The sequence below is a fragment of the Petaurus breviceps genome, unplaced genomic scaffold (assembly GCF_028583685.1).
Source record: "Petaurus breviceps papuanus isolate PSGF00001 unplaced genomic scaffold, PetGlider_PUasm1.0 91023, whole genome shotgun sequence".
Classification (NCBI taxonomy): domain Eukaryota; kingdom Metazoa; phylum Chordata; class Mammalia; order Diprotodontia; family Petauridae; genus Petaurus; species Petaurus breviceps.
In genome coordinates this window covers 7274219-7298685 of record NW_027187398.1, presented here as the reverse complement: position 1 = coordinate 7298685, position 24467 = coordinate 7274219, and the positions used below count along the sequence as shown (strand labels likewise).

Genomic DNA, 24467 nt, shown 5'->3' with positions numbered 1-24467 from the left:
TACTTGATTGTATTCAGTTCTTCAGTTCTCATTTTATTTTCCAACTGGAAATAAACCTATATCAAAGATGGCAAAGATTTTTGTTTTAGTTCAATCAAGGACTGTTGACCTACTGAAAAAAAAAATGAATCTAGGGCAATATTCAAATAAAAAGTAATTTAATTAGTTAATTTGGAAGGTTGGATTTGGGCTTGAGAATGAGAAATTTTAAATGTTCAAGGCACCTAATTTTAAAATTAAGACCAGAGAATGCAATATCCTATTCAATAAACACAACACATATGTAAACATATGCCATCTAGGGCAGCTGGGTGGTATAGTGGATAGATAGCCAGGCTTAGAGTCATGAAGACTCATCAAATCCAGCCTTAGATACTTCCTAGCTGTGTGACCCTGGGCAAGTCATTTAACTCTGTCTCAGTTTCCTCACCTGTAAAAGGAGCTGGAGAAAGAAATGGAAATCCACTACAGTATCTGCCAACAAAAACCCAAATGGGGTCACAGAGAGTCAGACACAAATGAACAACAACAAAAATGTCTTGGGATTGTAAATTGATGAAGATTGTGAAAAGGAACACGAAAAAGAAACAGAGTGAGGAAAGGAGTCAGAGAGCAAAACAAGAGGAAAGAGAGAGAAACTGGGGTGGAGGAGTAGGAAAAAGAACTGTTAGACACAGTGTGTGGGCAAAGGGAAAGAAGGGAGGAAGAGAGAAAGACACAAAGAGCCCTTTAAATGCTAATGAGCTGACGAACGCTATTCACAGACTTTCATCTGTTCTTCTCTGTTTAAAGCTGAAAAGGACAACCACAGCCCTTTGAGAAGTATCCGAGGGAAGAATTATTCTCTGACCCTGAGATGCAATGGAGAACTTTCTCTTCGCAGTCTAGACACGCTCGTTATCCCCCTTGTCTGGATGATCTCATAAATGAGACATAAACACAAGCCTCTAGAATTTGCTCGGGCATATCTGAGCAGGTGTTTGGGTAGCCTTAAGGCTGTATCCATGGTTTTATTTATGAGAAAGGGTCAGAGAGGACATTTAAAAGGATTTCTGAGGGGGTTGGTAAGGCTCTTCCCCAGCCTGGTAGGGATTACCCACTTACTTTCCTAACATTTCCTTTATATTCCTAATATTTCCTTTAAAATGTGCTCGATCCCATGAGGCCATCCATACTTGGCCACTTTAAGCTTTCATCAGCTATAAAGTGAAAAAAAAAAACAACCAAACTCCCACAGGTAATGAATATTTGTATAAAACCCAATATGATATCTCCTTTGTGAAAAATGGTTGCTGTGCAGCTGTGGGTCATCTCCATTCATGTGTTATTAGCATCAAATTGCTGTTCTTTTCTCACTGACATCAGAGACAGAGAAAGCAGTCACTGGAGCGGGTGCTGACACCCTCTGCCCTGGCCATTGACTCAGATGGATTAGGTGTCACAGAACCACAGAACTGGAAGGGACCTCAAATCCAAACTCATACCTGGAAAAAGATAAGGACTATAACAGAGCAGTCCTCCAGCCTTCACTTAAAAACCCTGAATAGGGGCAGCTAGGTGGCTCAGTGAATAAAACACCGACCCTGGAGTCAGGAGGACCTGAGTTCCAATACAACCTCAGACACTTGACACACTTACTAGCTGTATGACCTTGGGCAAGTCATTTAACCCCAATTGCCTTGCCTTCCCCCCTCCAAAGGAAAAAAAAGAAGGTAGGGCTTGAACTGGACTTTGAAAGAAACTAAAAGAATGTAAGAATTAGAGGTGAAAAGGAAGTGCGTTCCAGGCACGGAGGGATAGCTTTGCAAAGACAAGGAGAGAGGAGATAGAGTGTTGTGTGTGAAGAATAGCAAGAAAACCACTTTGGCTGGACTGCAGTGGGGAGAGAAGGGAAACAATACATAATGGTATTACAAGGGCATCCCCCAGAGCATTCCCAGAGTAGCTCTTACTGGGTCCTGCTGACCTCTTGGGACATGCTTCCAGCCATTGAATATGACTCATGGAGGAGAGGTTTATGCTGTGAGATGACAAAGAATCCTGTGATTGGCTGTTGAGCTGGAGGTGCTGATGACTCAGTGGGTACACAAAAGGGACTGACCTGCCCTTTTGCTGCTCTCTGCTTTTCTGTTCAGAAACGTGCAGTGAACATTCTTTTCAACTGGCTAGGATGGAGGAGGGGTGGCCAGGCCATTTCCCAAGCCAGCCCTCTAAGCCACTAAAGTATATGTCTGGCCTAGGCAAGCACATCCCTTTCATGTTTATTCTGTCCTGGTCTTCGGCATATGAGCACTTATCCCACAATGGTCCAGGATGCTCACAACTTTGTGAGTTCAAAATGGCCATCAGGTGGGAGCTTTTTTCTGTACATGTGCTAAGTCACCTGTTACCCTGGCTTAGTATTCAATTAAGGGCCATCTCACAGTGCCTTATTGATGAGTCACACATGGCTGGAAGCCAGGCCCAGTGCTCCCATAGTGTTAGCCAGAACCAGGAGTGGCAACTCCCAGCATGCTCTCTGGGATTCCCTTGTTAACTAAGTCAGAAAAGATTAGATGGCCCTAGATTGTGAAGATCTTGAAATGCTAAACAGAGGAGTTTTAATCTGATCCCAGAGGTAATAAGGAACCACTGAATCAGAGGAACAAGATGGTCAGACCAGTGCTTTAGGAAAATCGTTTTAGCAGCTACTTGGAGGATGAATTAGAGGGGGGAGATACCTGGGACAGGAAGACCAATTAGGAGAATATTGCAATATTCACAGGGATGGGGAACCTATGGCCTCAAGGCCATGTGTGATGCCCTCTAGGTCCTCAAGTGCAGCCCTTTGACTGAATCCAAACTTCACAGAACAAGTTTCCTTAAATAAAAGGATTTGTTCTGTAAAACTTGGACTCAGACAAAAGGCCATACCCAAGGACCTAGAAAGCCACCACATGAGACCTTGAGGATGCAGGTTCCCCACCCCCGCCCAAGAGAGGGGTGATAAGGGCTTGAGTATGGGTAGTAGCTATGTGAGTAAAGAGAATAGCTGTGAGAGATTTAGCACCTACCTCTCAAAGTTATGATGACAAAATGAGACTATTTATAAACCATTTTGCTTAAAGCTATACATAAATGCTAGTTGTTGTTGTTGTCGAGGCAGAGTAGACAGGACTTGTCAACTGATGGGATATATGGTGTAAAGGAGAATGAGGAGTCAAGGATAACTCCAAGGTTGAGTAAATCTAATCAACTAGAAGTTTGGTGATGCATCAACAGGAAGTAGGTGAGAAAAGGGGTGGGTCTTGGGCAAAAGCTAATGAGTTCTGTTTTCGACACATAAAGCTTGAGATATCTATTAGACATCCAGCTTGAAATACCATATAGGCAGTTGGTGATAGGAAAATGGAACACAAGAGAGAAGTCAGGACAGGGGTGGGGAACTGGTGACCCTGAGGCCACTGTGGCCTTCCAGGTGCTTGGATATGGCCTTTTGACAAAGTCCAAGTTTTACAGAACAAATCCTTTGATTAAGGAGGTTTCTTCTGTGGAGTTTGGATTTAGTCAAAGGGCCACACTTGAGAACTTTAGAGGGGCACATGTCCTTGAGGTTGCAGGTTCCCCACCTCTGATCTAGGACTACATATGTAAATCTGAGATCCCATGGGGGCTGATAAAGTCACTGAGAAAGTATAGACCAGAAGAAAGCCCATGCCAGAGCATTTGAGGACACTCAAAGTTAAGGGGTACAACATGAATGATGATCCAGCAAGAGACAGATGTCACAGGGACCAAAAGAAGAAAGAACATTGCAGAGAGGGGGACAGGCAGTCAACAATGTCAAAATTTTGACTCTTAGAAGGAACCTCAATTTGCCTCTTTGAAACTCTCGCCTCTTGTTCTTTGTTTTGCCCTTTAAGGAAGAGGTAGAACAAGTCAAAAGACCTGGGTTTGAGTTCTGGTTTTGTCACTTAATACTTGTGTCACCTTAAGTACGAAACTACCTCTCTGAGATTGTCTATTAAGGCATGGATGAGCAGCCATTGATCCCAGTACTGAAGGTTCCCAGACCCATGAGCTTCTACCACTAGAACCCTTGGCAGAGCTCCACAGGTGACAGTCACAGGTTCATTATGACTAGAGCCAGGGAGTCAATCTAGTCAGCAGCGCCCAAAGTACAGTTCCATGCCATCTGGGGAGGAGATGAAGTCATGTAGGTTTTCCCTATGATCAGGCTGAGGACTTTGCCTTATACTTAACCCCTCAGATGGAGGCCATTTGTCAAGAGCTCCTTCTCCTCACCTCACATCAATCAGATGTCTTCCCTCACTTTCTCCTCCTTCACCCATGAAGGGGTGGTCCTTCTCTTCGCCAAGGCAAATCCTTCCTCCATCTTTCTTTGCCAATCAGTTGCCCCTTCTCTCATCCCCACTCTCACTATTCTTCAAGCCTTCCTGTTTATTGGTTCCTTTGTCGCTGCCTACAAATGCACACATCTCCATCCTTAAACTCTGACTCTATACAACCAACCCTGCCAACTATCCACCTATATTTCTCCTCTCCTTTGTGGCTAAAATCCTTCCCCAAACCACCTACAACCTAAATCTCCTTTCCACTCCTCTTACATCCTTTGCCATCTGGTTTCCTATCTCATCAGCTTTCTCCAAATTTAATCATGCTCTTTCCAACATCACCAGTGACCTCTCTGTGATCTCTGACACTGTCGATCACCTTCTTTTCCAGGACACTCTCTCCTCTCTAGATTTCCATTACACTGCCATCTCCTGGTTCTTCTCCTACCTGTTTGACCAACTTTCGGGATCCTTCTGTTGCTTCTTCATCCAGGTCATTCTCAGTAACCATGGGCCCTGACTCTAGCTTGGGCCCTCTTCTCTTCTCCTCCTCTACTATCTCATCTGGTGATCTCTTCAGCTCCCATGAGTCGAATTATCATTTCAATACAAAATTCCAGTCTCCTTCATGAAATCCATGCCACTTACCTCTTGAGACATCTCAAACTGGATGTCCCACAGAACTTCAAAGGAGAGCAAATCATCTTGCCTTCCAGACCTTCACCTTTTCTGACCCTCCCTATTGAGGGCCCCACTGTCCTTCCAGTCACCAAGTCTTACACCATCAGGGTCATCCTCACACTCATTCACACTCCCTCCACATATCCAACCTGTTGTCAAGTTTGGTTATGTCCACTTTCACAACATCTCTTGCATAGGTCTTGTCCTCTGCATTTACATAGTTACAACCCTGGTCCTCATCACCTCATTGCCTAAACCAAAAGATCTGGGGACTTCAGATAATCACACTCTTAATATGAGCTAACTGTACAATGCCGCTGCTAATAGAACTACTCTCTGAGATAATAATAATGGCTTACATTTATAGAGTGTAATAGAACATAAGTTCCTTGAGGTCAGGGACTGTTTAATTCTTGTCTTTGTATCCCTAGCACCCAGTACAGTGACTGGCATAATAGTAGGTGTTTTAACACATGTTAGTCAAATGAATAAATGAACATAGCACTTTAAAACTTATAAAGAATGGACTTTTAGACCAATAGAAGAATAAGCAATCATAGGAGTTCAATATATAACTCAAAAAAACCCCAAACAACCTGATCTGTTAGAAATTCTTAGAGTACCACCCCTCGAGTCAGGAAGACCTGAGTTCAAATCCAGCCTCAGACACTTGACACACTTACTAGCTATGTGACCTTGGGCAAGTTACTTAACCCCAATTGCTTTGCCTTCCCCCCCTTTCAGAAAAAAAAAACATCAAAATAGTAAAGGAGGGGCAGTGGTACAGTGGACAGAGCACCCACCCTGGAATCAGGAGGACTTGAGTTCAAATCCAGTCTCAGACTAGCTGTGTGACCCTGGGAAAGTCCTTAACCCCAATTTCCTCCAAAAACAAAACAAAAAATAGCAAAGGAAGAGATGCAGATCAGAATAAGTAGCAGAAATTGAAGGAAAAATATTCAAACACTGACAATAGAAGCACAAGGAATGAAAGCAGAAATTTCTGAGGACACAATAAAATAGAGAATGGACACACTGAAGGAACATAGGAGGAAATGGAATTAGCAAAAATATCAAGAGGTAAAAGAAAGAAAGGGTCTTAAGTAGAAAGGGTCTAAGAGATGATGATAACATGATGATGATAAAATTCTTCTGTTTGGAGATATCCAAGAGAAGAAAATAAACAAAACAACAGACTCAATGAATAACAGAATTATTTAGCTGGAGAGAGAATGGTGAAAACAACAGTTAAATCCAAAACAACAAAACCAGGAAATGACACAACTGGAAAAAATGTGGAATCTATGAAGGAAAAAATGATAGATGTGGAAGGCAGGGCACAAAGAAAAAAATTAATAACTGTCGGGCTTCCCAAAAACGGAGAGGAAAAAATTGATTGCTATAGATCAAGTAATCATAAAGGGAAAAAAATTAAGAAAAAAGTTTTAAGGGAATAGTTTGTAAATTGACAGTATTCACACGATACCAACAGTGGTAAACCCCAAATTCAATTCACCCAGACATTGTCCTGTAAGAGAAGCATTAGGAGGGGGCAGCTAGGTGGCACAGTGAATAAAGCACCGTCCCTGGAGTCAGGAGGACCTGAATTCAAATCTGGCCTCAGACACTTAACACTTACTAGCTATGTAATCTTGGGCAAGTCACTTAACCCCAATTGCCCCTCCAAAAAAAAAAAGAAAAAAAAGAATTAGGAAGCCTAAAGCTCAAAAAGAGAGGAGTCTGAGAGAAAAGCTAAGGACAACAATTAAAGGATCTTTTATCAGCTTTATTGGGTAGAATAAGATGAAAAGAAAAGAGATATAGTGTTGGACTTGGAGTAAGGAAAACCCAAATTTGCATCCCTATCTCAGGCAGTTACTAGTTGCTTGATCCTAGGCAAGTCAGTCATTCCCTGTCAGCCTCAACTTTCTGATCTGTAAAATGGGAACAATAATAGCATTTACCTCCTAGGATTGGTATAAGGATCAAATGGCAGGATATATGTAAGTGTCTTTGCAAAATTAAAAGTGTAAACGCTATATTACAAGAATATTTATGTAATGTTACTTTTATAATGTAAATAATTATGCAAATGCTAGTTATCATTAGCTAGTATTATTAAGGGGAAAAATGGACTCCTGTGACAGATAAGATGCTGACAGCACTGACAAGGGAGAGAGCAACGGCCTGACCAATTCTTAACTTTGCTTCTGTTTTTTCTGCCAAAGAAAATAATTTACGGCCTGAATCAAAATGGCTAATGTGTATCTGAATCCCCAGTAGGGAGATGGAAGGAGTACACCTAGCTGCCTTCGAGGAGGTTTGGTTACCAGGCCTAGAAGACCTAGATAGATAGCCCCGGGCTGCTGAAAGATCTGGAAAATGTGACTGATGGCTGAATTACCATCAGGGATGTTGGAAAGACCATGAAAAATAAGAGGCTCCATAAAATTGGAGGACGAATATGTCATCCCAGTCTAACACACACATACACATACATATAAACACACACACACAGAGGAATAGGAGAGTCTGCAAACTATCAGCCCGTGAAATTACTCAATTTCAATTCCTGGTAAAATTCTACATTAAAGGGATGGTTAATGAACAACCAGAAAAGGAAGCAATGACCACAAAGGGCCAACATGGCTTCATCACAATGGGTCATGGTGAAAAAAAAAATCTCATTTCTTTTTTGTTTTTTGGACTGAGTTACTAAACTTTTAGATCAGGACACTATTGGAGATATAGTTTATATGGATTTTAGGGGAAAAACGTTTTTACATAAACTCTCATGCTATTCTTATGGGAAAGTGGGGAGAAAGTAACTTGCCCAAGGTCACCCAAAAGTGGTCACAAAGGGTCAGACACAACTGAACAACAAGTCAATGTGTAACTAGTAAGGATACTCAGGTGTGGTATAGTGGCCCCATTTCTATTCTGTTTGACACTACTGCTTTAAGTCATCCATTTTCACCCAGTTTTTAAGGATCTAGCTCCTCCCCAACTCTACCTGTCCATGGGGTGGCCATGATCTCCTTGCTCCATTCACTCCATTCACCATGATTAAACTCCTCCCGGGCCCGAATCTGCACCACATGCCTCATGCCCATCAAAGCATCGCTGATAATCAGTGAGTGTTGGTCCTTCCTCTGAAAGAGAGAAGCACAAAGACACAGGAGATGAATTTTAACACACACAAATGTACATACACTCAATAGAGACGCACTCACACATGTGCTTGCACATATATACATACGTGTGTACCCAATACATCTCTAGAACGCTTGTACTTATGTGTATGCATGTATATGAACATTCACAATCACACAGATACAAAGCATAAAATGTCTTTGATCACATATACCTATAATATTCCAATGCACATGTACACAGGAGTCTACTCTGTCTTTATAACTTTTAACCATCAGTTAGTTAATGGGGCCAACTTCTAACCAGCTCTACCAGCTCCACCTTTTTTACCTAAATTAGGGAGTTCTTTGGTGATAATAATACACTTCAATAGCACTTTAAGCCTTCAAAACATTTCTTTCCTTCTAACTCTGCCAGGGGCAGCTAGGTGGTGCATTAGATAGAAAACTGGACCTGGAGTCAGGAAGACCTGATTTCAAATCTGGCCTCAAATACTTACTAGCTGTGTGACCCTAGGCAAGTCACTTAACCCTGTTTGCCTCAGTTTCCTCACCTGTAAAATGAGCAGGAGAAGGAAATGGCAACCACCTCAGTAATTTTGCCAAGAAAATCCCAAATACGTCACAAAGAGTCAGACATAACTGAAACAACTAAATGACAACCACCACCAAAGGGTTATGATCCAATCCTGCTTTCCATGGCTGCCATTGTTAATTTATGCTGCCTCAGTGAAAGTGGTTAGCTTTGGCTCTGCAGACACTTAGTAACTGTGTGACCCTGGAAAAGTCACTTGGGCAACTCCCTAGGATTTATTTACTAAGTCACAGATAATCTCTATCACTGGAGGAAATTTCAGTCACTGAGCATTCTCCCTCCACCCACCCACTGCCATACCTCGGAAATCACTGTTTCTTCATATATCTCCATATGATGGCTTAACTATCTCTTTGAGGAACTTTCCACCTGCCCCTAAATCATGAAATTGAACTGACCTGGATGGTTGTATAAGCCTTGGATTTTTCAGTCCGATAACGGAGCTCAAATTGGAGTCGGTAGTAAATGGAGTTCCAGGAAGGTGGGTCTTTCCAGGTGACATTGAGCCAATGGGGGCTTTTGTCCATGGCTGTGACTGTGATATTGGTTGGAGGATCTGGTTGAACTGGACATTGGGGAATGATGGAGAGAAAGGAGAGGGAGAGAGAAATAAGAAGGTTGCCTGCTATAAGGGGCAAGCTTAGTGCTTAGTACAGACTTTTCCCAATCATTCATACCTTCATTTATTCAATCAATAAACATATATCAGCCTCTGCTGATAGTTATCCAAACAGTTATCTATTATAATAACAGTTATCCAAACTGGTTAGACCTGCTGTAAACAAACCTTATCCCTAATTCCCAACCCAGTAGTGTGCACATGAAGGCTCTCCAGACTAGGGCTGTCTGTCAAATTTTCAGCATGAGCATTTGTACCTTGGAAATTGGCAAACTACTACAAATTAGGGCTTGACTTCTGGTTTTGTGGATCATCTATACTTAAGAAAGTGATGGAAAAAATAGGAGACTGAACTTAAGAGTATGTCATGGGAATTTTTTTCCTAGAGAGCTTGTGGTTGAAAATTTACCAGCACACCCCTATGCCAATCCTTGAAAAATGACTGGCCCACCTTGAGGGTCTGCCCAGCAGCCCCAACCTCACACACTCTCTGTCCCTAGGTTTCTAAAACCTCTCCTAAGCAGATGGAGGAGGCAGCCTGGGGAAGGCTGAGGCATACTTACGAACTTCAAAGCCCTTGAATCTGTAGGCTTTGCTGGACTTCCTCATGACTCCGTTGGCAACACATAAGATAACCAAGTAGAGGGAGTCATCATTTTCCCCGAGATCCAAGTGGCAAGAGAACTTCTGGGATTCCGGCAAATAGCGACATGGCCTCTGGAAAATCTCTTCTTTCTCTCTGTCAGAGACATAAGATCAAGACCCCCCAAAAGTTTCATTTTTAGCCTCCCACTGCATTGCTTCTGTTGGACACAATTCAAAAGTAAATAGACACAAGAACTGTGGCAATCGATAACTGACCTTTCTATAGTGCTCTGAGGTTTACAAAAGAGGCAGAATGGTATGGTATATAAAGAGCTGATCTCAAAGCCAGGGAGCCCTGGGTTCAAATCCTGACTCTACCAGGCAGTGCCCTAGGGAACTCTCTGACTATAAGTTGCAAAGAAGGTGATAACCTGCATTGGTAGAGGGAATTTCTGGGAAAGCCAATGATATCATAAGTGCAGCCCCTTTCTCCTGGGGTTTAAAGGCATTTCACCTAACATAACTCATTTTAGTCTTATAATGGCCCTGTGAGCTGCTTATTGTAAACATTATTCCCACTTTACAGGGGAGTAAGAGGAAGATCAGACAGAGTGATCCTTGGCTGTGGGTTCATAAGTTGTTGCTTTTCAATTTCATCCCACTACTTGTGACCTCATTTTGGGGTTTCCTTGGCAAAGATACTGGAAGTGGTTTGTCATTTCCTTCTCCAACTCATTTTACAGAGGAGGAAACTGAGGTAAACAGGGTTAAGTGAGTTGCCCAGGGTCACACTGCTAGTAAGTATCTGAGGCTAGATTTAAATTCAGGCACCAAGCCTGGTGCTCTATCCACTGTGCTATCTTGCAACTTACCATTTTAAATAATTAATCTTACTAGGGTCTAAGCACTAATATTTTTATGTGAAAGACTACAAGTGTTTTAAGCACTCTATATATTCAATACTCTAGGATAAAGCCCCAGCTTCAGTTCAGAAGACCTGGTCTGAACTTCCACTTCTGGCCTTAGAATCTGTGAAATCTTGGGCAAGCAACCTTACCTCCATGGGCCTCTGTTTCCTCATCTGTAAAATGAGTGAGTTGGACTCAAGGGCTTCTGAGGTCCCTTCCAGCTAGGATCCCATGACTGTATGAGCAGAAAATGTGTTTCTATGTCTCTTTCATGTGTACCTCCCTGGAGAGTAAGGTGGGACAAGGAGAGGCAGGCCTAAGGGCCCATTACTCTCTCCCTCTTTTCTCTATTGGCTATCTATTGGCAATCATTCATTTACACTTTGGTATGAATCAAGCTGAGAGTCCAAGACTAATTCTTCTAAAGGCTACCTTACCAGGAAATGCTGAAGCTAGAAGCAGAACATTCTAGTGGAAATAAAGTACTGTGCATATTCTGTCACACTGTTTCCTACTATTTTCCATTGCAAGTAAACATACAAGATTTCAGCCACATCACACATTAAACAGGTTTTTGCATGCTTTTTTTTAAGCCAGTAATCTTATCACACTGGGCCTTTTTGTTGTTTAGTCAAGTCTGACTCTCTATGACCCCATTTGGGGTTTTCTTGGCAAAGATACCGGAGTGGTTTGCTATTTCCTTCTCCAGCTCATCTTACAGATGAGTAAATTGAGGCAAACAGGGTTAAGTAACTTGCCCAGGGGGTCATACTGCTAGTAAGCATCTGAGGCCACATTTGAACTCAAGTCCTTCTGACTCCAGGCCCAGCACTCTACCCTGTAAACCTACCGTGATTGAAGTTTTGAGTTCCAAATTCTAAATAAAGACAGTGTTAGTAAAATTTAGTTAAGCCAGGAGATGTCTTTCTTGGGAGTGATTCTTAAAGTAATAATAATTTTGAATACTCTTTAGTGTTTTTTCTCAATAGGGCAAGACCCATCTCTTCATTTACAGATTTTTGGCACGAAAATTTTAAAATAAACCCTTCTACTCTGAGCCTATAGACTATCAAAAGGACCCCCTGAGAGACTACTGATAGTCTCCAAACTAATGTTTTAAGAATAACTCCTTTGGGGAAGCTCTCAGGGCAAAGTCTGGCACTGGAGCCTAAAGAAGCTTTGAATTTGATATGTGTGCTTTTCTTGTTAGTTTGGAAAACATTTGGATTGAAAGACTCAGCTGCAGGGTTGTCGGTTACTAGAAAAGATTGTGAAACAGACCCAGTATATCTTTGGCACCTTCCACTTCCTCTTTTGGTATCCCCTCTTCTCTCCATTATTGTTCCCATCCCCATGTGCCCTGAGCCTTCATGGTACCCTACCTACAAGAGTATCCAAGGGGCAGTGGCTAGGTGGCACAATGAATAGAGCACTGGGTCTGGCATCAGGAGGACCTGAGTTCAAATCCTGCGTCACTTAACACAAAAACTAGTCATGTGACCTTGGGCAAGTCACTTAACACTTAACCCCAATTGCCCTCCAAAAAGCAAAAAAAAAAAAAGAGTATCCAGCAAGTTTGTGCTCTCTCTGTCCCCTTCTCTTTCTCTCTCTCTCTCTCTCTCTCTCTCTCTCTCTCTCTCTCTCTCTCTCACTTTTATCCTCTTTTCTCTCTCTCATTCCCTCTCTCTCATCTCATTCAAGTCAAGTCAACAAACATTTAATAAGCCCCTAATATGTGTTAGGCATGATTTGATATGTCTTTCCCACCTGGCTAATTTGCATTTTAATAGGACATCTCCCAAAGTTGTTGTGAGGACCAAATGGGATAACATATATAAAGCATTTTGTAAAGCTTAAAGCCTATGTAAATGCCAGTTATAAATAATAATAATAAGCCCAAGAAATGACTCACAGATCGTGGAATGTCAGGCATAAAATCAGAATCTCAGTGTTAAAAGGCACCTCAGAGACCATCTCATCTGCACCCATCTACAACACCTGCCACAAACGGTCATCTCACCTGCCCTGGAAGCTTTCAGTGACAGGGAATTCACCACCTCCTGAGGCGGCCTATTCTATTTCTCCTTCAGCTCTAACTGGCAGGAAGTTCTTCCTTAGACTCAGCTAAATTTGGCCTCTGTGTAACTTCTATCAGTCACTCCTACTTCTGCCTTCTGATATCATGGGCCAGAGAGGGGAAGATATTTTTAGGGGCCTTCCTGGAGTTCTTTAGATCATGTCATGCCATGCCTTGCACTTTCCTGTGGTTCAGTCCAACAAATATTTCCTTCATTTTCTCAGAACCCAAGGCCTCATGTACCGTGACTTCTAAAGACCCTCTTCTCCCTTTCCCAGGATGGCCTGCTTTTAAAATGAAATCATCTCCCAAGACACTTACACCTGTCTCACTAACAAGACGGCCTTAGTCTGTGGGGACGGTTTTCTCCAGAGGTTCCATTCGCAATGAACACCACTAATGAAACTCTTCCTACGGCATGAACACATGGGTTCTTCAAGAGGACCTGAAAAGGAAAGTGTAGCAGGCATTTAAAAATAGGGGGTGTTGTCACAGTCACAGACAATACAAGCTTTCTTCTAGGGCACAAGAGGACCAGGCAGTCTGAGGAGAACAAATCTGAAAAACACTTCCCCTTCATGCCCCACAGAGATTCCCATATTCCGGAGAGTCGAGCAGGACATTATATTCTAACTAGGGCTTTGTAAAAATCCAAGGTGCCAAAGAGTCTCATTTCCTTCCTAGGAAGCAGAATCAAAAGATTATAGATTTAGATCTGGAACCAGACCTTGGATGCCATTTAATTCTGATAAAGAAACTGAGTCACAGAAAGATTAAAACAGTTCATATGGGTAGTAAGGGACAGAAATGGGATTTGAACCTATGTCTACTTATTCCCAATTGAGTACTCATTCTACCATGCTTTGCTACCTCTCAGGGAAAGGGGATTGATAAAAATTAGTAACTGTGGATATCGAGTTCTATTTCAGCAAACTCTAAGGCTAGAGGAGAACTCAGAGAACATCTAAGCCTCCTTGAATATCCTTGACCTTGAATGTCAAGAAAAGGAATGTTGAACAGTTTAAGCCTCCTTATCCCAAATGACAGAGAGGGGGAGTATCTGACAAATTAATTAAATAACAGGACTGGGGTTCACAACCAGCTCTAGACTCACTCCAAGTCTACTGTGTTTTGCATTTATATTTTGACTGTCCTATACTCCATAATCAATTAATCAGTCACAGGCCAGCTTTTGGCTCCACTGTTCTTGAGGACATTTCCTAGCTATGCCAAGACCCTTGTACTCTTCTAATTCCCTGTTATATGTTGTCTTACCCCATTATAATGTAGACTCCTTGAGGGCAGGGACAGTCTTACTTGCTGGTATTTATATGCCCAGTGTTTAGCTCAATACTGGCACAGTGTTGTTCAACTTCTTCAGTCGTGTCCACTCTTAATGACCCCATTCAGGGTTTCCTTGGCAAAGATATTGAAGTGGTTTGCCATTCCCTTCTCCAGTTCATTTTACAGATAAGGAAACTGAGACAAATAAGGTTAAGTGACTTGCCCAGGGTCACACAGATAGTAAGTGTCTGAGACCAGATTTGAACTCAGGAATGAGTCTTCTTGGCTCCAGGTCCAGCACTCTGGCCTCTGGGCTACCTAGCTGCCTGCCTGCTATATAACAGGTGCTTAATAAATGCTTCCTTTCTCTATTGAGCACCTACGGTGTTCTAGGCACTGTACTTGACACCAATCCTCTTCAGCACAGTTCATAACTACTGAACACTTACTATGCTAAAAGATACAGTTCCACTCTGGATAACTCAGGTCACATGGCTAAGCCAGCATATTTCCAGAAGAGGGTCTCCCTTTCCTTTTACTATTTAAAACATCTCCCAGCTCACTAAGATAAGCCATGAGGGAGGAAGCAGTGTATTTCTAGCATCAGTGGGGTCCAAACCACCTAATTCGCTATGAGTAGAGTTCTGAACTCTCTGGGTCCTAAGCTGCAAGATACCCAGCCTAGCCACGAGCCAGAATATTCTCCAGTATCCTGTCACTTGCTGGCAAATATAATAAGCTTTTCCTGTAACTTCTTGGACCAAGTAAACAGCAAGATAGTAAAGGGATTTTTTTTCAGGCATGGCACGTATCTGAGTGTGTCATTTCAACACACATCTACTGCACACAGTACTAGGCACTGAAGAAGATGGCAAGTTTAAATAAATAAAGATTCCTGCCCTCATGGAGCGTATAATCTAGGAAGAGAATATAATAACACAAGCACAGAAAAGACTGAAATGCAATGTCACACAAGAGCATTAGAAAGGTGCCAAGCAAAATGCTCTGTGTAAGGTCTAAAAAGGAAGGTGTCAATGACAGGGGGAGGGTTCGGAGAAGGCTTTCTGAAGATGGCATTTCAGTTGGGCTTTAAAGACTAGGTAAAAATTCAACAGGCAAAAAGAGGCAAAGATGATATCCCAGGCACAAGGAGAGGTGTAATCATAGAAATATATGTAGATTTAGGTATATGAAGATATGTGTGTGTGTGTGTGTGTAGATATGTATGTAGATATAGGTACGTGAAGATATATGTGTTTACCTTGTGGTATAGTGGTAATTAATTGTCCAGTTTGGCTAGGAATTAGAAAATGTAGAAAAAGGAAGCACAGGATAAATTAGAAAAGCTGGGGGGAGGAGTGGTACTAGATTATGGAGGATATCGAATGCCAAGGAAAAGGATCTGAATTTGACCCAGCAGTCAGTAAGGCACTACCAAAGATTTTTTGAGCAAAGATCTCTCAGTATGCCCAAGAACAGTATGAAGGTCTAATCAGAGTGGAGGCCGCTAGGCCTATGAGGCAACAGAGGATGCATTGGAAGGACCCTCCAAAAGAATGCCAACAGAGAAATACTCCAGGGGGGATGTTACTCACCAACCACCAGCAGAGGCAGGGTCCTCACTGGGCGACTGTTCAGGTAGCAGGTGTAGTTTCCTGAGTCATTATACTGCACTGACTTCAGCAATAGCTTTCCTCCCACCATTTCCCTTTGGCCAAGCTGTGGGCCTATGGGCTCATCCTCCAGTTTCCAGTGAATGGTGGCATTGGTCTCCAGTTCCCCATCCAGGCAGGTCAGAGTGATGGGGGCACCAAGCACCTGGCTTAGCACATCACCCGTCACATCTGTGAAAGGGAGAAGACATAGAACCATAGACTCCAGAACTTGGAGGGACCTTTGAGCTCTGGAGTCCAAGCCCTTCATTCATTCAGCAAACATTTATCAAACCCTTCCTATGAGTGCTAAGTGCTGGGCATACTAAGACAAAATGTTCCATCACTACCCTTGAGGAGCTTACATTCTGATGTAGGCCTGCACAGCCTATGGCAGGTTACTTACGGCATGCCAAAGGATCAATTTAGGCAGTTATGCAGTACAAGTAAGTGACAGAACACCCGAAACTCAGACCTAAGATCAGGATAACCTGAGTTCAAATCCTGCCTCAGGCACTTCCTAGCTGTGTGACTATGGGCAAATCATTTAATAGCTATGTGCCTCAGTTTCCCCATCTGTAAAATAGAGACAATAATACCTCCAAGGTTGTTGTTAGGATAAAAAGAGATATATTTATTATTTAACATATTTTAATATGATATATTGATATAACATTATATGATATAAATAATAATTTAATATATTTATTATAAAGTAAAATGCTTTATAATCCTCAAAATACCATGTAAATGGTAGCTATTGTTGTCATTATTATTCACTGGAAGCAACCTCAGAGGTAAACTAGTCTAACTTCATCTGTTCTTTTTTTTTTTCCTTTTTGGAGAGAAATTTGGGGTTAAGTAACTTGCCCAAGGTTACACGGCTAGTATTTTTGTGTGGGTGTTAAGTGTCTCAGGCTGGAACCGAACTCTGGTCCTCCTGACTCCAGGGCCAGCACTTTACTCACTGCGCCACCTAGCCGCCCTGAAGCACAGGTCCAGTCTTTTTTCTTTTTTTTAAGCAATTGGGGTTAAGTAACTTGCTCAAGGTTACACAGCCAGTTATTTCTGGGTGTGGTGCTCAGTATCTGAGCCCGGATTTGATCCCTAGGTCATCCGGACACTGGAACCGTTGCTCTTACTTGCTGAGCCACCTGGCTGTCCATCTGTTCTGATTGTGCCATTTCTAGGTGACATTTCTTTTGTCACACTTTACACTCACACCATCACTGGCCATAGACTGCAGGTTATCTACTGCCCCTCAAAAAAAATCAGAAATATTGTTATCCCAGTACAAGACCTTGGACTACCAGGAGACCCCTACATAACCAAAACTGTGATTTTAGAATTACTGCTGGAGGGAACGTCTGAAGACAAGATTGGGCTCATGAGACTAAAGAACCTTTGGGTCTGATGGGTATTCTTCACATGTCTAAACTAGATTGGAACACCTGAACTGAAAAGCACTCAGCTGCAGGGTCAACCTTAGGCAAGATGGTGAAGTGGAACAAGTTTCTCTGTCAACTCCCACTCCCCCTTTCAGAGCTCTCCCATGTGCCAAGCAACCCCATGGTTTCCCCCTGGCAACTCAGGAGGGACTCCAGTATCCTGCTGTGTTTCTCCCCTCTTGGCTCCAGTTTTTCCCTTCCTCCCTTCCTTTCCTTCCTTCTTTTTCTTTCTGTCTTTGTCTTTCCCCACTCCATTCTCTCTTTGGGTCAGCTAATATTATTATTCTGTGGCACTGAGACTGCCCCTAACTCCTGTTGACCAAAAGGTGCTGACTTTTCATGTCCTTGGACCTCAACCTGTACCTTGGCCTCAAGTCATGTGAAAAGATCTGTGTTTACTCTCCACACAGACACGCCAGCATCTCTGCCCAAAGCTCTGTCCTTTGGCAATGCTGCCCTCCCACACCTTCAGCAGTGGGGAGTCAAATAGCTTTGACACCAAGAAGCCAAAGGCTATCTCAGGATAGGGAATGTGCTCTCTAAGTGAATCCAGGGTAGGGACCAGCAGTCCTGGAGGCGAGTTCTGCATTAGGTGAGAGACAGAGCTGGGAGTATCAGAGGTACAATGGAGGGAGACCTTGAGTCTACCTTGCTACTATCTTGCTTTTTGGAGATTCACTCTACTGCCAAATTTATTCTTAAGAGTAGTAACTCACATTTTAATAGCATACTAAAATTTTTTTCTTTTTTCCTTTTAAAAAATTTTTTTTCTCAGGGGCAGCTAGGTGGCCCAGTGAATAGAGCACCCCCCCCCAGTCAGGAGAACCTGAGTTCAAATGCGACCTCAGACACTTGAACACAAAAAACAGCTGTGTGACCTTGGGCAAGTCACTTAACCCCAATTGCCCTCCAGAAAGCAAAAAATAAAAATGATTTTTTTCTCAATTACATGTAAACAAAATTTTTAACATTTTAAAATTTTGAATTCCAAATCTTCCTTCCTTCCCCACTTCTCCTCCCCCTTCCTTGAAGAGACAAGCAATTTTATAGATTATACATGTGAAATCATTCAAAACACATTTCCACATTAGCCATGTTGCAAAAGAAAAGGCAGATAAAAAAAAAAAACATACTAAGACTTTTCAAAGGGCTGTCCTCAAAAATAATGTGGCAAGAAACAATTCTTACCACTACCCCCCATTCATTTTACAGAGAAGAACACTGAGGCACAGAGAAGTGGAGGGACCTTCCCATGGTCACACTATTGGTAAGTATTAAACCCAGATCTCCTGTCTCCAGGTCCAGAGCTCTTTCCATGAAGCCACTCTTCCTATTAGTTGAAAAAGCCTTGCACTGAGAAGACTTGGATTCTGGTCAACAATTGCCTGGGTGGGTATAAGCAAATCTCTTAAATGTCTCTGTGCCTTCATCTCCCTCTCTGTAGGGAGGTTTGCCTCTCTGACTTTGAGTAAGCCATTCTACTTCCCTGGGCCTCAGTTTCCTTATCTGTAAAATAAGGAGGTCGGATTAGATGTCTCTAGGGCCCCTTCCAAATCCAGATCTGTGATCCCACGATCCTTTCTTCTTGGGGTTCCTTGAAGAGAAACATGAGGATCATGCCTGGAAAAATCTTGGAAGAATCTGTCTTGCCCTGCCACGGCTGCCCACAGACCCCCAGGCCTCACCCTCTGCCCTGCTACTGGACTCCTAAAGCCGACCAGAACCTTCTGTCTTCCCTATAGCTCTTCTGTTAGAATGTGAGCTCTGTGACAATAGCGATTCTTTCTTTCTGGAAAACTAGGATTTCTCAAGTCTAGTTGTCGGTGGATTGGAGCTCAGACCATGGATCTTTCCATCTGTCCATGTTCTCTCTGCTCCTTCACATCTTTTGCCCTGGCCTTCCCAGAGTCTGGCCGCTACAGAAAGGGAGGGGAAGTATCTGTCAATATTTGCCAAAGAGGCCGGGAGAATGCTTTAGCAAGCCTCCCTTCATCACTCTTTCCAGCATATTCAGCATTGGAGGCCTGGCTCTGGGAAGCTGGTGACTTCTGTTTGCTGTCCCCACAATCACTACCTGGGCTGGGGGAGGGGGAACCATGGAGGTGTGGAGAGACATTCATCTCTCCTAGCCTTATCCTGGCACTTGGATATTTGGAGGGGAGGAGATGGGGCTGGGAGGAGGGTGAACAATTTTCTTCATTCTGACGATGGACAAATTAATATCCAGAGCTGTTGAGTCAACAACTCCACCAGTTTGGAGCTGAATGGAGTCCCGCCTTCTTCTGCAGGAGCAAAATGTTCAGACTCTCTTAGAGACAGCTTGTTTACGCTCCAAGCACCCCTTCCCGAACACCAGACTCCAGGAGAAGTATTGACATAACTTTTCCGGTTTTCTCCATCTGGGTCTAAATCCCAACATGGCAACCTACAGGAGTGTGGCCTTGGGCAAGTCACTTTATGTCTCTTTGCCTCTGTTTCCTCTAAAATAAGGGGTTTGGATTTGGTAACTTCTAAGATTCCTTCCAGTTCTTAAGTCTGTACAATTTGCCATACTCTCTCATGCTCCAACTAGACCATAAACCCCCAGCCCCTAGCACGGCACTTTATGTAGTTGGCACTCAAAAAAATATTTGCTGAATCTCAAAGTTGGAAAGGACTCTAGGAATCATCTAACTGAATTCTTGTCATCACCGTCAGCATCAGTGGTTTGGAGGCAGTGGGAAGATGGGGGTGCAGAGTCACATCCCTGCCCCTCTCATGCCAGGATTGGGTTAGGGCATGAGGAGACAGAACCTTTCACTTCGGGGTTCTGAGGGAACTTCCAACACAAAGAGAATAAAGATAAGAAAGATAGTATGTGTGTGTGCATGTGTGCAATGCATGAGCATGGGGGATGGGGAAGGCTGAGACTGACAATGAAAAAATAGCCATTTATCTGTGAAGTGACAAAAGCCCTCCTTTTACCCCCATTAAATCTTCTCTCCTTCCCTTATCACCCTAATTGCTTACCAACTGAGTAGAATCAGGCTCCTCAAATTATCAAGCTTATTCTTTATGTGTCGACATGCCTTGTCCCTCCAGGAAAATGTTAACCCCTTCAGGGCAGAGACTGGTTTTCTTCTCATGTTCTCAGGACCTAGTACAATTCTGTGCATGAAGCAGGCACTCACTGGATGTGGCTGGGATGATAGGAACATATCAATTCGTGACCTGTTATTAGACATTGGTATCTCTCTCTGCCCACGTCAGTGTTGCCTGTCTTAGACTGTGGACTCCCAGAGGGCAGAGAGCATGCTTGTTGAAACTCAAATTGCACATCACACATCACATCCAAGACAGGTGCTTAATCAATGCCTTCTGAAACCACAGGAGTAAGCAGGGCCATCTCACCATCTCTGGCTCTAAGAAGGTTTGGCTGTGTCCCAGCTGTGACACATAACAATGACTAGATTCCTCAAGCTCTCTAGGGAAGAACATTTCCACCACCTCCCTGGGTTTTCCCTGGAAGAAAAAGGAAACCAGCGCTTTGCCCATGGCTCTGAGGAACTGAAGACAGAAGCCCTGGAAATCAAGGCAACAATACCTACTGCACTCTGTAGCAGAAGCTGCTAGAATTCCCCGCTGTCTAGTGGGGCAGGATTCGCCACAGCCAACTTAGAAATGCCCCACATTCTTTGGATTTTATGGTACTAGCCAAAGAATTGCACTCAGCCCTGACCTCCCCCACTCCCAGCTTCTGGTTGTGGGTTTTCAGAATGGCTGGAAAGGGGGATCGGGGGGAAGAAGGGTGTGTGGGGGGGTGTGGAGGTGTTCTCCAGTTGTTTTTTTCCCCCTCTCTTCAAGTAAACTTGTAAACGTCAAAATCAGAGAAGAACATGAACACACAAACACATATTTCCCAACTCTCTCACAGATTGCTTGTGCTCTGTGCCAGCAAAAACAAACCTCTGATTCCCAGTCCCATTTATGTAAGAGGCTGGCTGGGCCAAAGCAAGAGAATTAGCTCATGGCTGCTAATCCCAGCAGTCCCTTGGTCCAGAGCAAGAGATTAAAGGTCATGGGCTGGACCACCCCAAAGACTTCAGAGCTTCCTGAAACCTCACCCTCCCATTCTCTCAGATTTTAGCAGGAGAGGATTTGGAAGGTGGTCAAAGAGAAGGCAAGGAAGAGTCTTGTTTCAGGAAGAGAGCCTTTGGTCAGAAAGGAGTTGGGTGCCAAGAACAGAAGCCTCCAGTAGCTGGAGAGGTAGGGAGGGGAAGGAAGCTTCAGATCCTGGACCTCAGACCTCACACAGCACTTTGTTTGCCCCTCTCTTATGCACTAGTATCTTGTATCAATTTGTATTATAATTATTCCTACATGTGCTAGGTGGCATAATGGTTAAAAAACAGGACTTGGAGTCAGGAAAGCCTGAGTTCAAATATTATCTCTGACACTTACCAGCTGTCTGACCCTTAGCAAGTCACTTACTCTCTCTTCACCTCATCTGAGGATGACACTTATATCACTGGGGTTGTCGTAGAGATAAAATGGAGTAATAGAGTCCCCAAAGGCTTAGTGCTATTTTAAGCTTTATTGCTGTTGTTCAATCATATCTGACTCTTTTGGGATTTTCTTGGCAGAGATACTGGAGTGGTTTGCCATTTCCTTCTCCGGCTCATTTTATAGATGAAGAAACTGAGGCAAACAGGGTTCAGTGACTTGCCCAGAGTCACACAGCTAGTAAGGGTCTAAGGCCAAATTTGAACTCATGAAGATGAGTCTCCCTGACTCCAAGCATAACACTCTATCCTCTGCACCACCTGGCTGCCCATTTTTAAACTAGAGAATCTTCAATCTGCACTAAGATTTTGGGGATACCCTGTATATATGTAAAGAGTGCCTTTAAACACTTTAAAGTTTAAAAAGCTAGCTGTTCTTTCTAGAAGGTAAGCTCTGCTAGGGCAGGGATGAAGTTGTATCTCAACTTTGTTCCCCCTGGGCCCCAGCACATTATCATGTATGCTATAGGTTCTTAACCAATGCATGGGAAATTTGCAGAATTAAATGTAGGCCTCCTCCCCCAGCAGAATCTGAGAACCACAGAATATAAAACGTGACCACCTAGAAGGGAACTTTGATAGCTGCCCACCTCACAAACAGGCTCCCTAAGGATCTGCCCGAGGTGACACGAGTTGAACCAGGACTCAGATTCCAGAAACGCTGTGAAACTAAGAGAGGGAGACACTCAGGGTGATTCTCTCCATCCCCCTCACCCCAAAGAGGGCCCTGCCCTCAATTCCAGCCTCTTCTCTTCCTTCCTCCTCATCTGCTCTTTACCACCCACCCCCAGCTCTTTACTGTCTTCCTTCTCTTTAGATCCTGTCTTCACATTTCCCCTCCTCCTCCCTCTTCTTAATGAACCCCCTAATCATTCCAAAAGAAGTTGCAGGAAACTTCAGTGGAACCCTGAGGGTGAGAGGAGAGGGGAGGCAGATGGCTCTGTTCAGCCCTGCCTCACTTAAATCCAATTCACCAACAAGTCAAGACATCACCCCAGTGATGTCATTGGTTCTCTTCAAGAACGAAGGATGCCAAGCAGCAACAAGGTCTTCCCAGACCCACCATAGTCTGCCACAGAGATCTCTGAGACTTATGGAGGCAATGAGTCTCCTAACTTTTCTCTTTCTGTTTCCTAAGGCACAGAACTGACTGGTCACTCCCTTTGTCAATAAACTGTAATGGTTCCCTATTATATCTAGGATAAGCTACAAATTCCTCTGTGGCATTTTAAAGTCCTCACCACTGGCCCAACTTACATTTCCAGATTTATGTCACACACACACACACACACACACACACACACACACACATCTCCTCTTCATTAAACCCACTTCTTGCTATTTCTGACACAATATATTCCATCTTCTGCCTTAATGCCTTGTACAGGCTGTCCTCATGCCTAGAATGCATCTCCTCCTTCCCTCTACCCCCTTATAATTTTTGTTGTTTTTGTTTAGTGGTTTCAGTCTTGTCTAACTCTTTGTGACCCCATTTGGGGTTTTCTTGACAGAGATACCTGAGTGGTTTGCTGTTTCTTTTCTAATTCATTTTACAGATGAGGAAACTGAGGCAAACAGGGTTAAGTGACTTGCCCGGAGTCACACAGTAAGTGTCTGAGGCTGGATCTGAACTCAGGAGGATGAGTCTCTCTGACTCCAAGGCTGGCACTCTATCACACAGTTAGGTGGTACATTGGGGCCTGGAGTCAAGAGGATCTGAGTTCAAATAGGGCCTCATATACTACTTGTATGACCCTGGGCAAGTCACTTAACTATTTGCCTCAGTTTCCTCATCTGTAAAATGAGCTGAAGAAGGAAATAGCAAACCACTCCAATATCTGTGCCAAGAAAACCCCAAATGGGGTCAAGAGTCAGACACGACTGAAATGACTGAACAACACCTTCCGGAGGAGCTTACAATCTCGAGTTTCCTTCAAAGCTCACCTCGAGTGCCATCTCCTACAGGAAGCCTCCCCCTTCTCCCCACCACCTCCCCTGCTAATGCCTCCCACACCCCTGAAATCATCTTGTATTGACTTTGCATATCTCTTGTTCCTGTTTTATAAACTTATTTCTGCATATTGAATGTAAGCTCCTTGGGGAAAGGGATGAAAAGAAATTTCTTTTTTTTTCTTTGTATCCTTATCACCTACTACAATGTCTGGTATGTAGGAGGGACTCTTAAGAAATGCTTGTTGATTGATTGATCAATGAATTGATTCTACTTATTCTCTCAGAAGGCATCATAAATTTCAGCCTCTAGATTCCTACTTTTCTGTCACTTCTCCCCACTCCCCAGCTACTGATGAAGAGAGATGCCCAGAATGGTAGAAATAACATTTTTCTGGTCAAAAAATAAGCATTCAGGGGTGACTAGGTGGCACAGTGAATAGAACACCAGCCCTGGAATCAGGAGAACCTGAGTTCAAATGCAGACTCAGACACTTAACAATTAACTAGCTGTGTGACTTTGGGCAAGTCACTTAACCCCAATTGCCCTGCCTTCCCCCTCCAAAAAGCGAAAGAAAGAAAGAAAGAAAGAAAGAAAGAAAGAAAGAAAGAAAGAAAGAAAGAAAGAAAGAAAGAAAGAA

At 43.2% G+C, this 24467-nt stretch overlaps 1 protein-coding gene across 3 annotated transcripts in view; it reads right to left on the bottom strand.

Moving 5' to 3' along the window:
• IL6R (interleukin 6 receptor) overlaps positions 1-24467 on the bottom strand; it is a 66482-nt gene that overhangs the window by 25850 nt on the left and 16165 nt on the right. The window contains exons 2-7 of one of the 3 annotated variants that reach the window (XM_069078024.1): positions 20345-20514; positions 15831-16079; positions 13273-13396; positions 9945-10120; positions 9161-9327; positions 8029-8167 (exon numbers count right to left, since the gene is read on the bottom strand). In XM_069078024.1, the coding sequence (XP_068934125.1) occupies positions 8029-8167; positions 9161-9327; positions 9945-10120; positions 13273-13396; positions 15831-15939 (715 nt within the window). In that variant the 5' untranslated portion in view covers positions 15940-16079; positions 20345-20514. The remainder of the gene's footprint in view (positions 1-8028; positions 8168-9160; positions 9328-9944; positions 10121-13272; positions 13397-15830; positions 16080-20344; positions 20515-24467) is intronic. The other 2 variants (XM_069078023.1, XM_069078025.1) reach the window with 2 other exon arrangements.